Below are 16,698 nucleotides of genomic sequence, written 5' to 3' on the forward strand. Positions count from 1 at the left end.
GGCGGGCTGGGCAGGCGGTTAGGCTTGGATTTAAGTTTGAGGTTAAGCTCCTTTTCAGGATACCTTCTCCGCTTGGAATTGGGTTCTTCTTGAGGAGAACGTTTTTGGCAAGGCGATAAGCCCCGCCTTTCCTACCTGCTTCGTACCTTGAAAGCAAAACCCTCTTTCTTGGGAATTGATTAGGCTTGCACAGTGGTCTCTCTACATGTGGGCTTATTCGTCTTTTGCTGTTGAAGTAGACTGAGGCAGCCCCGGCCTGTACTGGGCTTTTCCTTTCAGGTGTGTGGTGAAGTAATGGAAGTCAAGATAATGAAAATAAGCAGGTGGAGAACTAGAATACGATTTCAGCTCCTGTAGTAAAGTTTTATAGCCTGCCAGCTTCATTTTAAAGGCAATGCGTGTGTTTAGACCTACGTAGGAGAAAACATATGTCCGAAAAAAGAAGACAATCATGTAATTGCCATTAAGTAGGAAATTATGTATAGGAAACTGCCTAGTGAGTATGTATCGTTACTTTGAGAAAAGTTCTTAAGCTATATATTTTTTAAATTGGCATGTGTCAATTGAAGTTTCCTGATTTTCCTTACAAGAAGCAGTACAAAAATTTTGCTTAGAATACTTGAGCTTTGGAATCTCAACCGCCCTATATCCAAATCTTTGCTCTTCTCTTTAATAACTGTGATTTTAGCTAGCTCCTCTTTACCCCATGTATAAAGTGGGGATGATAGTCCCTGTTTCATTAAAGCGTATGAGGAGTATATATACTAAATGGCATGTATAGTGTTTAACAGGGTGCATTCCCTGAAGTAAATGAATAGTAAATGTATACTACCATGACTGTTACAAGTCAGCCTTGCTGGTCACTGTCTCATTATTAGAAGCAAGTTCTAATCTCAGGCCTGTAAGTGGATCCTAAACTCTTTCTGTAAGTCGTGGTTTGGTGAACATTGGTCCACTGCACAGAAGAAGCTCCTTAAAAAAGTTGGTCATTCACCAAGTGTTTTGTAAGGAAATTGAATGCTATCGATATGATTGCATTTCTACTGAGATGTATTATTACTCTTTCAGACTTGAGGTCAAAAACTGATTTTAACATCTTACCCCCATAAACTACACAACTAGATCTGTGTATCATAACACTAAGATACTTAGCCTTGGGTGTCAAACAGTTTTTGTCTTCCCTCTCTCCCTCTTAAATACCAGAGGCCAAGTGAAGCATTTCAAGGAGGAAGTGGTCAACTAGGTCAAATGCAGTTGTTTGAGTAAGATAACTGAGAATTGCCCTTTGGATTTGGCAAGGAAGAGAGCACTGTTGATCTTGACTACAGGAGTTCCAGTGGAGAGGTCAGGATTCGGGTGAATTTAAGAGAGAATGGGAGGAGTGGAATTGAAAATAGCACTTACAGGTAATTCTTGGGGTTTTGCTATAAAGGGAAGCAAAAAATAAGGTATGGTTGCTGGCAGATGTGGCACCATGATATTTTTTACTCTTGAGAGAGAGGAAGTATTGCAGCATGTTTGTATATTCTAGGAAATGATCCAGTAGAGTGAGAGCATTTTATAATGCAAGAGAGAGAGGGAAAACTGTAGAGACATTGTCCTTGAGTAGCCAAAGGGAATGAAATCCAGTGCACAAGTGAAGGAGTTGGCCTTAGAAGCATAGACGTCAGTTCTTCATAAGGGAAGGCAGAGGTTGAGGTATATTTGCAAGTAAGTTAATAGAGATGATAGGAGGATGTTCTCTTTTGATCACTATTTTTTTCAGGCCTGTTAGCAGGAAGTATAGTTACTGTTTTTATAGTGAACACTCATCAGCAGAGTGTTAAGGCGGGAGAAAGAGTTGTTAGGCTTTTAAAGCCAGAGAAGGTGTGAAATGATCATTTAAATCTTTGATCTTAGACTCTAGAAGAATGAGAGAATGAACCAGCAAGGATGGTGATGTTTTTTCTCTAACCATATTCAGCTGCTTCTGATACAGGTCTAATAGGATTTAACCTGGGTTGGGATTGTGATCTGTGAGTGTAGGGAAGAGAGAAGGGAAGTAGGGTGTATGCAAGGGAAGACTTGGAGTAAGTTAGAGAGGAGGTGGTGGTTAGAGAATTTGATGCTTGGAATTGAGATGCAGAGAGGGTGCAGTTGTTCTGTAGCAGTGATTTTTAGAGTGTGGTGAATGGATCCCTGGGAATCTCTGAGGTCCTTTTGGGGGTCTGCAAGGCCAAAACTACTTTCTTTGAATACTAAGGTTTTTTTTTTTTTTTTTTTTTTTTTTTTTTTTTTTTTTTTTTTTTTTTTTTTTTTCAGTCTGTTGACACTTGCACTGATGGTGGAAAAGCACTACTTAATACTGCTAATACCTTAGCTTGAATCAAGACAGTGGCACCAAGCTATACTACACCTATAGTTTCTTTAAAAAGCCTGTTTCACTTAAAAATGTTGATAAAGCAGTAAAATCATTAATTTTCATCAAATCCAACCATTGAGTGTGTGTCTTTTTAATATGCTGTTCGGTGACATGGGAAGTTTTCATCAAACACTTTGCAAACCTAAATTAAAGGGTTATCTTCAGGAAAAACTTTTGTGCAATTGGATTGTAAAGTGAACTAGTTGCTTTTTTTCATGGAACAGCATTTTTTACTTGAAAGAACTATAGTGATTCACATTTGAGTATTTGGCAGACATTTTCTCAAAAAGGAAAAAAGTGAGACTCACTACCAATGAAAATGACAGTATTTGATGCCAGTGATAAAATTCAAGCTTTCACACAAAAATTAGAATTTTGGAAAACTTTTATGAGCTTTTGTAAGGTTGGAAGCTTTTTAAAAGACTTTTTTTGGTGAGGTTTTCTTCAATACCTAAAGACTTTTAATGAATATGATTTTTTTTTTGATATTATATGTTAAATGTGTGAATATGCGGGAGATGTAAGTAACTCACTGAACTAGTGTTTTCCAAATGACCAATGCATGAGTAAAACATCCATTTGAAGTGCGAGATAGGTCAATGGATTTTAATGTGACAGAGTAAGAAAAGTTCACTTATATTATTTCAGATTTTGTGTTGCAACTACCCTTTAAGAGTTGTTGTTTTAGTGTAATATCAGAGAATAATATCCATAATTCTCTGAAAAGGCAATTAAAATACTCAAAATACTCCTTTCTTTTCCAGTGCACATATTTGTGTGAGGCCAGAGTTTCTTCTTGTACTTTAGCCACAACTGTTTGAATCCATAAGCAGATACAAGATTTCAGCTATTTGGGGGGAAAATACAGTTATTTTTCATTAAAATATGTTATTTATGTTAACAAGTAATGAGTTTGTTGCTTTTAAAAAGGAGTAATATTTTAAAAACGTATCCTTTTTAATTTATGGTATGGTATATATCAATAGATAAAATCCACATAAACCAAAGGTCTTTGGGATTCTCAGTAATTTTAAAAAGTGTGAAGGAATGCTGAGACCAAACCATTTGAGAATGACTGTTCTACCGTATAACTATGATAATATATGGGATGGAGGACAAGGTTATTGGAAGTGAGAAAGTGAAGGAACTGAGAGTTACAGAGAAAGGAAGAGCCACTTAAGTGTTAAAATCTTTAAGGGATGAACTACATTATGGTAAGTCATGGCATAGGAAGCCTTCAGAAATGAGTGATCTGCAAGCTCACAATGTACTGGAAAGTATTGGGTTAGCTCACTGGCCTGGAAATCTCTTGATATACTTGTAATGGTAAAGTTGCTGTAATGAAAAAACCCAAACAATGATGTAGATTAAAGAATAAAGGTTTTATTTCTTCCCATTTAACAATTCCAAGGTGAGTGATGCAGATTAGTGATGGGCCTTTGTTCCACATGGTCACTGTAGGGACAATATTTTTCTGTTGTCATTTTGTCATGTTTTAGGGCGTATGGCCATCTGTGTGGTATAGCTGAACAACTGTGCCCAGGAAGGAGAGGATGGATTTTGGTTGACAACTGACAGTCTTTGCCATGCTTGAAAACAAGGGCTATCTCTTACAATTGTTGCATTTTCTGCAATATTAGATATGAGGTTGATGATTATTAAAAACTAGTAAAATAAGAAGATAATCTTTATTATGTAAATGAATTTATCTGGAAGTGTCTGAGAAGAGGTTTCCTGTCTGCTGTTTAGGCTCAGAATGAAATTAGGGTGTTGTATTAGTCTGTTTTCACACTGCTGATAAAGATATACCCAAGACTGGGAAGAAAAAGAGGTTTAATTGGACTTGGAGTTCCACGTGGCTGGGGAGGCCTTAATCACGGTGGGAGGTGAAAGGCACTTTGTACATGGTGGTGGCAATAGAAAATGAGGAAAAAGTAAAAGCGGAAACTCCTGATAAACCCGTCAGATTTTGTGAGATTTTATTCAGTATCACAGGAATAGCACAGGAAAGACTAGCTCCCGTAATTCGGTTACTTCCTTCTGGGTCCCTCCTACAACACCTGGGCATTCTTGGACATATAACTCAAGTTGAGATAAAAGTGGGGACACAGACAAACCATATCAAGTGTTGCTGGATTAGTGTTTCAATTTAAGGATTTCCTTCATAATTCTTTTGTTTTAAAGTTGGTTTAAACTTCATATAGACATAGTGATGTGAAGGGAAGAATTAACATAAAATATGCGAAGAAACTAGTGAAATGTTATGTTTATGATTAGTTTAGCATCTAATCTACTGGGTATAATCTTTGAGTTCCAGGAGGAGGAGGAAAAAATTTTCTTTTTGCATTGCCCACTTGGTTTCTCTTGCTTCTTACTATATCTCTTTTTCTCCCATGGGGGTTAGGCACCTTGCTGTGACAAGCTTTATACTTGCCGTTTGTGTCATGATAACAATGAAGATCATCAACTAGACCGCTTTAAAGTGAAGGAAGTGCAGTGCATAAACTGTGAAAAAATTCAACATGTAAGATTTTATGACATTTCTATTTTCTTTTTAAAAGCTATGTTAAGGTGGTTTGAAAAAATTTAATCAGAAGTATTACAAATATGACTTCTTTAATTTCTAGAATAAGCAGTATCTTTGGTTTAGGTGTTTCAAAACTTGTAAAAATAAACTGCATATACTTTAACAAAAGTTCCTTAAATGGTAACTCAAAATGTTTTGGTTAGTTTATTGCAGTTTTTTAATTATGTGTCTTTTTTAGGCCCAACAGACTTGTGAAGAATGTAGCACATTGTTTGGAGAATATTATTGTGATATATGCCATTTGTTTGACAAAGATAAGAAACAGTATCACTGTGAAAACTGTGGAATTTGTAGGTACTGTATGTAATATGTTCTTATCTAATTGATTCTAATGTATATGCAATAATAGTTTTTAAAATAAACTTTATTAAGATGTAATTTACATCTGATAAAATGCATTCATTTTAAGTGTCCAATTCAGTGAGCTTTGATAAATACATGTATCTCTGTTACTATCAGCACAGTCAAGCTATAGAAAGTATACATTCTAAGAAGTTTCTTCATGCATCATTAATAATTTAATTTACCCATTAATTATTGTATAGTTATTTAGAATTTTACCTTTGGAATATAAAATATGTTTTATATAAAGTGTTTTATAGGCAACCGAGGTAGAGAATTGGGATAAATTTTTCCTTTTTAAAAATTAGTATTTAAAAAATTATCAAATATATAGTGATTTTATAAAAATTGGAAAAAACAGAAAAGTAGAAATAATAAAAATAACCTACAGCCTAATTTCAGACAAGCTGCTATTGATATGTCAGTGTATAAGGAATTATTTTTTTTCTTTAAAAACTCAAGTATTTTAGATATATGTTAACATATGTATGTAAGGTGTGTATAAAGTATAATACAGTGAACAAGCCACCCAGTTTAGGAAATGAATGTTACTAATACTGTCAAAGTCCAAGGTGTTCCATGTTCAGTCCTTTCTTCTTGTCCCTGCTGGAGGTAATCACAGTCTTGAATATTTTTTTCTTTTTTTTGAGACAGAGGTTTTCTCTTGTTGCCCAGGCTGGAGTGCAATGGCACGATCTTGGCTTACTGCAACCTCTGCCACCTGGGTTCAACCAATTCTCCTGCCTCAGCCTCCCAAGTAGCTGCAATTACAGGCATGTGCCACCATGCCCGGCTTATTTTGTATTTTTGGCAGAGATGGGGTTTCTCCGTGTTGGTTAGGCTGGTCTCAAAACTTGCGACCTCAGGTGATCTGTCCACTTTGGCCTCCCAAAGTGCTTGGATTACAGGCATGAACCACTACATTCAGCCTGTCTTGAATATTTTAAATCACTTTGTTGCTTTTTTTTTTTTTTTTAGTATAAGTTGTGTTTAAGGAAGGATAACTAACCACCAAAAGATACAGAAATTATAAGTGAATGACTTTATGAATTTTAACAAATGAACATACCTTAGTAACCACTACCCAGATTAAGAAACACAACGTTCATAGCACCTTCATAGCTTCCTGTGTGCCCCTCCAAATTAATACACTTCCCCAAAGATAGCCAGTATGCTGACTTTTGGAAGTTTTTAATAAATAAAATCATATAGTATTTGCTCTTTTGTTTTATATGTTTTAAGGCCATGTCATTCAGTGTTCACATACTTAAAATTATTACATTTTCTTGTATGATTGATCCATTTATTATGACATAATGTGTCTTTTTATCTTTAGTAATGTTTCCTGCCTTAGGATCTACTGTATCTGTATTGGCTTTTTTAAATTTTAATTCTTTATTTTTACTTAACATTCTTGGAGTATATGTATTGGCTTTCTTTTGATGAGTTTTTGCATGATATCCTTTTCCATTTAGACATTTTTATATACTTACATTTAAAGCACGTGTCTTGTAAAACAGCATATAGTTGAGTTTTAATTTTTCAATCCAGTTTGATAAAACTTTTAATTGGAGTATTTAGTTCATTTATTTTTAATGTAGTTAGGATATATTTGTATTTCAATCTACAATTTTGATATTTTCTATTGCCTTAGTATTTGTCTTTTTTTCCTCTCATTTCTTGCTGTCTTTGGATTAATCCATTGTTTTTCTATTCCGTTTTTATTCTCTAGAAGCTTATTAGTTGTACATTCTTCCATTATTCTCTTAGTGGTTATCCTAGGAATTATACATCCTTGGCTTACTAGAATAATATGTCCACTTCGTGGACAATGTTAGGGCCTTAAGCACTAAAAGTCTTTATATGCTATTGTTGTCATATGTTTACCATTTCTGTTGCCCTTCTTTCCTTTAAGTTTCTAGCATTATCTTTGGAGTTACTTTTCTCCTGCTTGAAGAATACTCTTTATTATTTCTTTTAGTGAGGTCCTGCTGATGATAAATTCTCTCTCTCTCTCTCTTTTTTTTTTTTTTTTTTTTTGGTCTCTGAAAATGTCTTTATTTGCCTTCATTTTTTTTTTTTTTTCTGGGTGTAGAATTCTAAGTTGACAGGTGTCAGTTCTCCTTCACCTCCTAACACTTTAAAGATATTCTGGTTCCATAGTTTCTGTTTAAAAATACCACCTCTCAGGATTATTGTTTCTTGGAAGGTAATTTGTTTTTTATCCTCTTCTCTCTGTAAGTCATTGATTTTTAGCAGTTTTTCCGTAATGTGTCCAGGTTTGTTGAGTGTAATATTTATCTGGCTTGGGGTTTGTAGCATTTCTTGAATCTGTGGCTTGATGTCTTCTGTCAGTTTTGACATATTTTTGGCCAGTTTCTCTTCAGATAATGTTTCTGTAACATTTCCCACCTCTTTTGAGACTCCATTCCATAGATCCTTTTACTACATCTCATATCTTTTTTTTTTTTTTAATATTTCTCCTACTTTAATTTTCTTTATGCTTAAATTGGATAGTTTCCATTGATTATCAGCCAGGTCTCTCTCCTGTTTTGTTGACTCTGCTGTTAAACCTACCAAGTTATTTATTTATTTAAGTTATAAAATTTATGTTTAATCTTCATTCTTGTTATTTTCCAGTTATCAGGTGAAATTATCTTTTTTTCTTTGAATATATTGTTCACAGATAATTTAAAGGGCTGTGCCTGATAACTCTAATATCTTGATTACCTATGGGTAAGTTTTGTTTTTTGTTTTTTTCCCTCTTGGTGTTTGGTTCTGCCTTTTACATGCTTGATTTTTTTTTTAGTTGATTGTTGGATATAATACATAAAAAATTATTCTCTGGATGCTATTTTTTTCCAAAGAGAATTTATTTTTCTTTTGGTAGGTAGTTAATGTAGGGATAGATAGCATTGATATGATTAGAGGTGAATTTTTGTTTTTTTGTATGTCCTGTTCTATTTTGTCCCCCCTACCTTTATTCTTATGCTCCTAGGATATGGTCCTTTGGAGATCTTGTCTTAAAAAGCTAGGATTGTTTACCAGGCCCATCTCTTTTGTGGTGGGACCTGGACTCCAAATTTTAGCCCCCAAGCATAGGAATACTTTCAGAGGATTTACTTAGTTCCTTAGACTCTTACCTGCTGCTCTCTGTTTAGTTTCTTAGCTTGTCACAGCGCAGTTTAGGGTCTAAAAATCTCTCAAGGAAGAAAGAAGCAGAGATATTGACTTTCCCTCAGTATATTTCCTTTCTTGCTGAGATCTTTGCCCTTCAAGCACTTAGTTGCTTTTTACTATTAAACAGCTTGTTTTCTTTAAATTCAGTTTTTCTAGTTTTCAGTGGGAGTTTTAGTCCCATACCAGCTACTTCATCATTGTGGAAGTAGAGGTACAATATATGCTTCATTTTGCTTGTTTTAAAAATCATATATATGGTCTTTTTTCTTTCTTTTAGTTTTTTTACTGAGCTGTGTTTCTAAGATTCATCCTATTTGATTCATGAACTCCAATTTATTTTCACTGTTATGGTGTTATTTTGTATATAATATCTGCATATAGCTTTTAATTATCACACACAACCAAGAAAATTACACACTATTTTATTAGTTGATTTATTGACATTCAAGTTATTGGGACTACAAAGTACACATCTCATGCTACATGGTAAATATTAAACTTCATGAGATCATGTTATTTTCATACTTTACATTTCTATACCTGGGAGTGCCTTATATCAGGGTCCCCAATGCATGGCAGCATGGGTACTGGTCAGTGGCCTATTAGGAACTGAGCTACACAGCAGGAGGTGAGTGGTGGGTGATCGAGTATTACCGTCTGAGCTCTGCCACCTGTCAGATCAGCAGTGGCATTAGATTCTCATGGAAGCACAAACCCTATTGTGAACTGTGCACGCAAGGGATCTAGGTTGCATACTCCTTGTGAGAATTTAATGCCTGATGATCTGAGGTGGAACAGTTTCATCCTGAAACCATCCCCAAACTTCATTCCATGGAAAAATTGTTTTCCACGAAACCAGTCCCTGTGCCAAAAAGGTTGGTGACCACCACCTTATATATAGTAGGTGCACAGTAATGTGTATGCAGTATATTGTTGGCAGTGTTTCAGTATTATGATGACCCTGAATGTACTAGAAAAATTAGTCATCACCATTTACCATTTAAGTATAATGGATTTTTATTTAAAAAAATATTTTAAAGTCCTTTTATGAATAATGTGCTGAAGAAAGAATAAAGGGTAGCGAAAAACAACTTTTAGAAATTTTACTAGGAATTTGAACACTGCAAACCCAAATTTTAATTCCATATATTCCAAGTTGAAGACATGTGTGCTCAAATATGGCAGTGTTCTTTGTAACTGCAGTTGACCCTTGAACGATGTTGGGGTTAAGGGCACCAACTGCCTGCTTAGTTGAAAATCTGAGTATAACTTTCAACTCCCCACATTTTAACTACTAATAGCCTGGTATTGACTGGAAGTCTTACCAATAACATAGTCATTAATACATATTTTGTAATGTTATATGTATTATATACTATATTTTTATGATAAACTAGAGAAATATGTTAACTCTTCATTAAGTGGAAATAGATCATCATAAAGGTCTTCATCCTTGTCTTCATGTTGAGTAGGTTGAAAAAAGGGAGGAATAAGAGAGATTGGTTTTGCTATTTTGGGGTGGCAGAGGTAGAAGAAAATCTGCTTATAAATAGACCTGTGTACTTTAAATTCATGTTGTTCAAGGGTCAACTGTATTTACTTGTCAGTTTTCATGCTTGAATATGGCACATGTGCATACTGATTCTAGATTTTAGACACATTTCTAATAGGTTCTAGCTTGTAGTTACTTCTGGTTCTTGTATTTGCATCATCAAAATGCAATACTAAGTCCAGATCTCAAATACACCACTAATAAGTCTTGGCTTATCATCACTTCTGTACGTGCATTGCCAAATTCAAATAAATTTGAGAACTTTGAGAGTCACAATTTGGTTGAAGAAAAGTTGGCTGTCTTTGCTCCATAATTGCAAAACATATTAATAAATTTCATTTTTACATCATCTGTTTCCTTCTAAGTACTTTTACATATGTATCTGCCTTCAACATTTGTCCACTTATGAACCATATTAAGTACATTTTGGTGTACAAATATAATACAAGATGGAAGAATATTATCACACATCCTTTTAGCAAAATGGAATGGTCCAAGTATTTGTCATGACATAATATAATTTGAAGTCCTTCCTAATAAATGACTAAGTGAGGATACCATATTTTCTTTTTGTTCTTAGAAGTATATTATTCATTCCTTTTTTTCAGTGAGACTGTTCATATAGCACATCATCTGAAAATCATAATCTGGGTTATTGCTTATAGGGTTGATTTCACCATCATTATAATTAGAGTCCAGAGAACTGGTTCTCATCTGGGGACGGTTTTTTCGCAGGTTATATCTGGTAATGCCTGGAGACACTTTCAGCTGTTGTAACCAGGGGGTGAGAGGTAGTGGAGGCTAATGGCATTTATCTACTGGATAGAGACCAGGGATGCAACTAAACATCCTGTAATGTACAAGACGCTTCCCTACCACAAAGAATTATCTGTTTCAAAATGTAAATATTGCCTAGGTGGAGAACCTTCAGTCTAGAGTGGTTATCTGCCTTTTTGCAGTTATCTTCTACTTTGTCTAAATTTTCCTTTTTTTTTTTTTCTATTTGTGAAAAATGAAAAATTCAGATTTCTCAACTGCGTTCAAGGAAAACTACAAAGAAGGTATCTGCAGACTCTTTAATGCCTTCATGAAAGATGATGTAATACTTGGAGCAGTACAGAAAGAAAACTGAAGGATTACGCATTAGTGATTATTTCATACTATGTCATTCTTTCATGTTTCTATATGAAAGGTCTTTCTACCATGCTTTGCATTTTAGTTTTTTTGTTAGGATAGTTGGGAACAATTGATAATTAATGTGAAAGGATTCCTGGGCTACTGAAATACCAAAATTAGGAAAAATAAGATTATTAAGATTCCATAATGTATTAGATTTATAAAAGGGTTCAATGGACCCATATGGTAATTGCAAACAGAACAGAATGAGTTTATTCTATTAAAGAAAAAGTAGATTTCTTCTTTGGAAGACTTCTAAGAAATAATAAATGTTATAACATATTCATCTTTAAAACAATTGATTAAAAAAGGAACTAGATCTATGTACAGAGTGGATATTGTATAAAAAGGCTTTCGCAGTCATAGAGGTTTGTTAAATGCTGAATTTAGTTAAAATCCCTTCTCAGAATTTTTTTTTTTAATTGAGATGAAGTTTCGCTCATGTTGCCCAAGATAGAGTGTAATGGTGTGATTTTGGCTCACTGCAACTTCTGCCTCCTGGGTTCAAGCGATTTTCCTGCCTCAGCCTCCTGAGTAGCCGGGATTACAGGCATGTGCGACAATGCCCAGCTAAATTTGTATTTTTAGTAGAGACAAGGTTTCTCCATCTTGGTCAGGCTGGTCTTGAACTCCAGACCTCAGGTGATCCGCCCATCTCAGCCTCCCAGAGGACTGGGATTACAGGCATGAGCCACCATGTCCAGCCTTCTCAGAACTTCTAACTTGTTCATTGTACAGTGGAAATATCCAAGTATATTGAATTTCTAATACAGTATTTGATTATAGAATCCTTTTCATGTTCAGTGAAACATAATTAGGAGATGTTTATAGAATAACAGACGTTACAAATAGAAAAGTTGTTTTATGTTATTGAGTATTGCAATGTTAAGTGACTCAAGTTATAGACAAATAGTTTTGTTCATTTCAGGTAGGTATTTTAGGAGGCATTATATCTTTTGTCATCGTTCAAAAATATTTAAAATATTTATTTCTGCAGTTGCTTTTTTTTTTTTGAGATGATGTCTCACTCTGTTGCCCAAGCTGGAGGTCAGTGGCACGATCTCGGCTCACTGCAACCTTCATCTCCTGGGTTCAGGTGATTCTCCTGCCTCAGCCTCCTGAGTAGCTGGGACTACAGGCATGTGCCACCATGCTTGGGTAAGTTTTTTGTATTTTTTAGTAGAGATGGGGTTTCACTGTGTTGGCCAGGCTGGTCTTGAACTCCCAACCTCCTGATCTATCTGCCTCGGCTTCCCAAAGTGCTGGGATTACAGGCATGAGCCAGCATACTCAGCCTGTCGTTGCTTTTAATGAGTGCATGTGGCATACTGAAAACTTACTCTTGAGGATTTTTGAGCTCTTTTGGTTTTTAAAAAATTTGCCGTAAGATATTAGGAGCAAAATCTATTAAGATTGTTAGTCAAATGACATATAATCATCAATAATGACTATTGTTTTCTAAATAATAAAAATATTAAAAGAGCTGGTCGTGGTGGCTCATGCCTATAATCTCAGCACTCTGGGAGGCCGAAGCAGGCGGATCATCTGAGGTTGGGAGTTTGAGACCAGCCTGACCAACATGGATAAACCCTATCTCTACTAAAAATACAAAATTAGCTGGGTGTCATGGTGCATGTCTGTAATCCCAGCTACTCGGGAGGCTGAGGCAGGAGAATCGCTTGAACCTGGGAGGTGGAGGTTGCGGTGAGTGGAGGTTGAGGTGAGCCGAGATTACACCATTGAACTCCAGCCTGGGCAACAAGAGCAAAACTCCATCTGAAACACACAGACATACACGCAAAGATAGGTTAAAAACGTCTGTCTGTGCAATAGAGCATTGTTGGAAACTCTTTATCCTTTCACGATAACTTTAAAAAAAAATCATGTCATTTGAATGTATTAATTCCTGTATTTTTGTTTGAAAATCAGTCTTCTTACTTTGGAGCTGTACATTGTTGATAGTCTTTTACACCAAGTCCTCTTTGGGAATTAAACATTTTTGTCTTAGGCATATTAGGAAGGTTTGTCATTGCTTTTAGTTCATTAAATAAATCCATAAGGCAAGGATAAACAGGTCTTCTTGGCATAGCTCTCCTACTGATATTTCTACTTTTGACCCTCTTGCTTCATCTGTGGTATCTCTGACTCTCATTTGGAGGTGTGGGCTTGAAAAATTGCTGTTCATCCTTAGGCAATAATCACTGTAAGCAAATCAAGTGCTTCTTACAGAGTTTAATCCTGATTTGCATTTTAAAATTGCTTGATTATAGTTATAGATTATCTTTTCACAGAGGCTATCTTTCTCAAAGACTGATGTACCCTAAAGATAGGGCATCAATTTTTGGTAAATTTGGGCAAACATCTGGTCTTAATTTTTTGGTAATGGCCATTACTGGAATGTACAAGAATGAGCTTTTTAAAAAGTGAGGAAATACCAGTTTCTCATTGTTACTAAGTAAGCACCAGAGTTTTTTATAAGACAGCATTGTATAGCAGAAGTGGTTGCTGTGTTCTGATTCCTTATTTTTATTGACATGTATTAGATGTATGTATTTTTGGATTACATTTGATAATTTGATGCATTCATATAATCAAATCAGGGTAATTGGTATATTCATCACCTTAAGTATTTATTGTTTTTTGAGAAGGGGTTTTGCTCTGTTGCCTAGGCTAGAGTGCAGTGGCACGATCACAGCTCTCTGCAGCCTCAACCTCTGAGGTTTATGTGATCCTCCCCCTCAGTCTCCTGGGTAGCTGGGAGTATAGGCATGTGCCACCACACCTAGCTAATTTTTTGTGGAGATAGGGTTTCTCCATGTTGCCCAGGCTTAAATACTTATGCTGGAAACATTTGAATTAATTCTCTTTTAGCTAGTTTAAGATGTATAATCAATTAATGTTAACGGTAGTCACTCTGCTGATCTATCAAACACCAGGGCTTATTTCTTCTAAGTGTATATTTTTACCCATTAATCAACCTTTCTTCATCCCCTGCCTGTCCGATCCTCCCTACCCTTGTTGGCTTCTGGTATCTTCCAGCCTATTCTCTATCTTCATGACATCCAGTTTTTAGCTCCCACATATGATTGAGAACATGTGATATTTGTCTTTTTGTGGTCGGCTTGCTTCACTTAACATAATGACCTTCATCCCATCCATGTTGCTGTAAATGACAGGATTTCATTCTTTTTAATGGCTGAATAATATTTCATAGTGTACATATACCACATTTTCTTTATTCATTCTTCACTGATGGACACTTAGGTTGATTCTATATTTTGGCCATTGTGAATAGTGCTGCAGTAAACATGGGAGTGCAGATACCCTTTGATATACTGATTTCTTTTTAGATATGGACTTGTAGTGGACCTATTGGATCATATGGTAGCTCTATTAGTTTTTCTGAGAAATCTCCATACAGTTCTCCACAGTGGCTGTATTAATTTATATTTCCACAAATAGTATACAAGGGTTCCACTTTCTTTATATCCTCACCAGCATCTGTTATTCCCTGTCTTTTTTGATATAAGCCATTCTAACTGGGATGTGATGACACCTCATTGTGGTTTTGATTTCCATTTCTCTGATAAGTAGTGATGTTGAGTATTTTCTGATTTACCTGTTGACCAGGCCATTTGTTTGTCTTTTGAGAAATGACTGTACAGGTCTTTGAACTATTTTTAAATCAGATTTTTTGTTGTTGTTATTAAGTTGTTTGAGCTGTTTGTATATTCTGATTATTAATTCCTTGTCAGGTGGATAGTTTGCAAATAGTTTCTCTCATTCTGTGGGTTGTCTCTTCACTTTGTTGTTTGTTTCCTGAGCTCTGCAGAAGCTTTTTAGCTTGATGTAATTCTGTCTATTTGTGTTTCAGTCGTGTGTGCATTTGAGATCTTACACAGAAAGTCTTTGCCAAGACTAGTGTCCTGGAGAGTTTCCCCAGTGTTTTAGTAGTTTATAATTTCAGGTCTTAGGTTTAAGTCTTTAATCCATTTTGATTTGATTTCTGTCTGATGAGAGATAAGCATCTAGTTTAATTCTTCCGCATATGGTTATCCTGTTTTTTTCTGCACCATTTATCGAAGAGATTATCTTTTTTCCATTGTACATTTTTGGCACCTTTCTTGAATGTGAGTTAGTGTAAATGCATACATTTATATGTGGTTTTCTCTGTTCTGCATAATTGGTCTATTTGTCTCTTTTTATGCCAGTACCATGCTGATTTGGTTACAGTAGCTTTGTAGTATATTTTGAAGTTAGGTAGTATGAATCCTCTCCAGTTTTGTTCTTTTTGCTCAGAATTGCCTTGACTATTCAGGTGTGGGAATTCACTCAAGATGGTGGCAAAAATATTAAGGGAAATGTAGTAGAGAAAAGTTATAAAATATAGTCTCAAATACTTTTGGAAGGCCTAAGGGTGTTTTCATAGTTTCAGTAGAAGTTTTGGTGGAAGGCAGCCTAAATCCCTCTTACATTTAGTTAATAAGTGAAGCAAATAGCTAGGGTATGTGGGGGACTTTACCTAACAAACTTGTTTACTCATGTGGTCTTAAAACTAACTTTTGAGCCAGATGGCCCTCTTGGGGGAGGTTGACTGGGATATTATCCACTAACGGTGTTTGCTTTGGGCATTGGAACCTGGGCCTTTGATTTTTCTCTGCAAGTGTGTTGACTCAAGTCTTTTGTCAATTAAGCTTTACTAAATAAATGTGAGTCTCACAGGCTGGGGAGGGCTGGTGGTTGCAACTGTTTACAGCACTTTCCAGGGAGTTTGTAAGAAGCCGCAGGGACCCTCAGCTGAACTTAATTTATTCACCTGTCGTTGAGTCAGGGCCTGTAGGACAGACTACAGCAGGTGGTGATCCCGACAGTGGCATCCAAGATGGGGTGACCGCAACATTCAGGGTCTTTTGCAGCTCCATGTAAATTTTAGGATTTATTTTCTTTATCTTCCTTCCTTTCTTTAAATGTTTACTATAATTCAGCAGTGAAGCCATCAGCAGTATGGGTTTTTCTTTGGTGCAAAACTTTTTGTTATGGCTTCAATCTCATTACTTGTTACTGGCTTATTGAGGTTTTCTGTTTCTTCGTGGTTGAAGCTTAGAAGATTGGATGTGTCCAGGAATTTATCTATTCTAGGTTTTCTAATTTGTTGTCATATAATTGTTAATAATAGTATCTATCTTTGTATTTCTGTGGTCTGAGTTCTTGTGTCTTTGGTTTTCTTTCTTTTTCATAGTCTACCTAAATATTTTTTTCATTTTGTATTATCTTTCCAAAAACACCAGCTTTTGTTTTATTGGTCTTTTGTATGGTGTTTTTAGTCTCACTTTCATTTTTTTCTACTCTGCTTTTTATTATTTCTTTCCTTTTACCAATTTTGGGTTTGTGAAGTCTTTCCCAAGGGTAATCAAGTCATCTTCATCTTTCTTCTGTGCATGTGTTTTGTTTTTTTTTTTT

General features: G+C 35.4%; 1 protein-coding gene across 3 annotated transcripts in view; it reads left to right on the forward strand.

Moving 5' to 3' along the window:
• The window catches only part of RCHY1 (ring finger and CHY zinc finger domain containing 1), a 39,284-nt gene that overhangs the window by 292 nt on the left and 22,294 nt on the right, over positions 1–16,698 (forward strand). The window contains exons 2-3 of one of the 3 annotated variants that reach the window (XM_017514749.2): positions 4,806–4,925; positions 5,167–5,282. The exons of 1 other annotated variant lie outside the window; for it this stretch is intronic. In XM_017514749.2, the coding sequence (XP_017370238.1) occupies positions 4,806–4,925; positions 5,167–5,282 (236 nt within the window). Of the gene's footprint in view, positions 1–9; positions 280–4,805; positions 4,926–5,166; positions 5,283–16,698 lie in introns of those variants that run through there. One more of the 3 variants, XM_017514750.2, reaches the window with a different exon arrangement.

Source organism: Cebus imitator, unplaced genomic scaffold (genome assembly GCF_001604975.1).
Source record: "Cebus imitator isolate Cc_AM_T3 unplaced genomic scaffold, Cebus_imitator-1.0 Scaffold537, whole genome shotgun sequence".
Taxonomy (NCBI): domain Eukaryota; kingdom Metazoa; phylum Chordata; class Mammalia; order Primates; family Cebidae; genus Cebus; species Cebus imitator.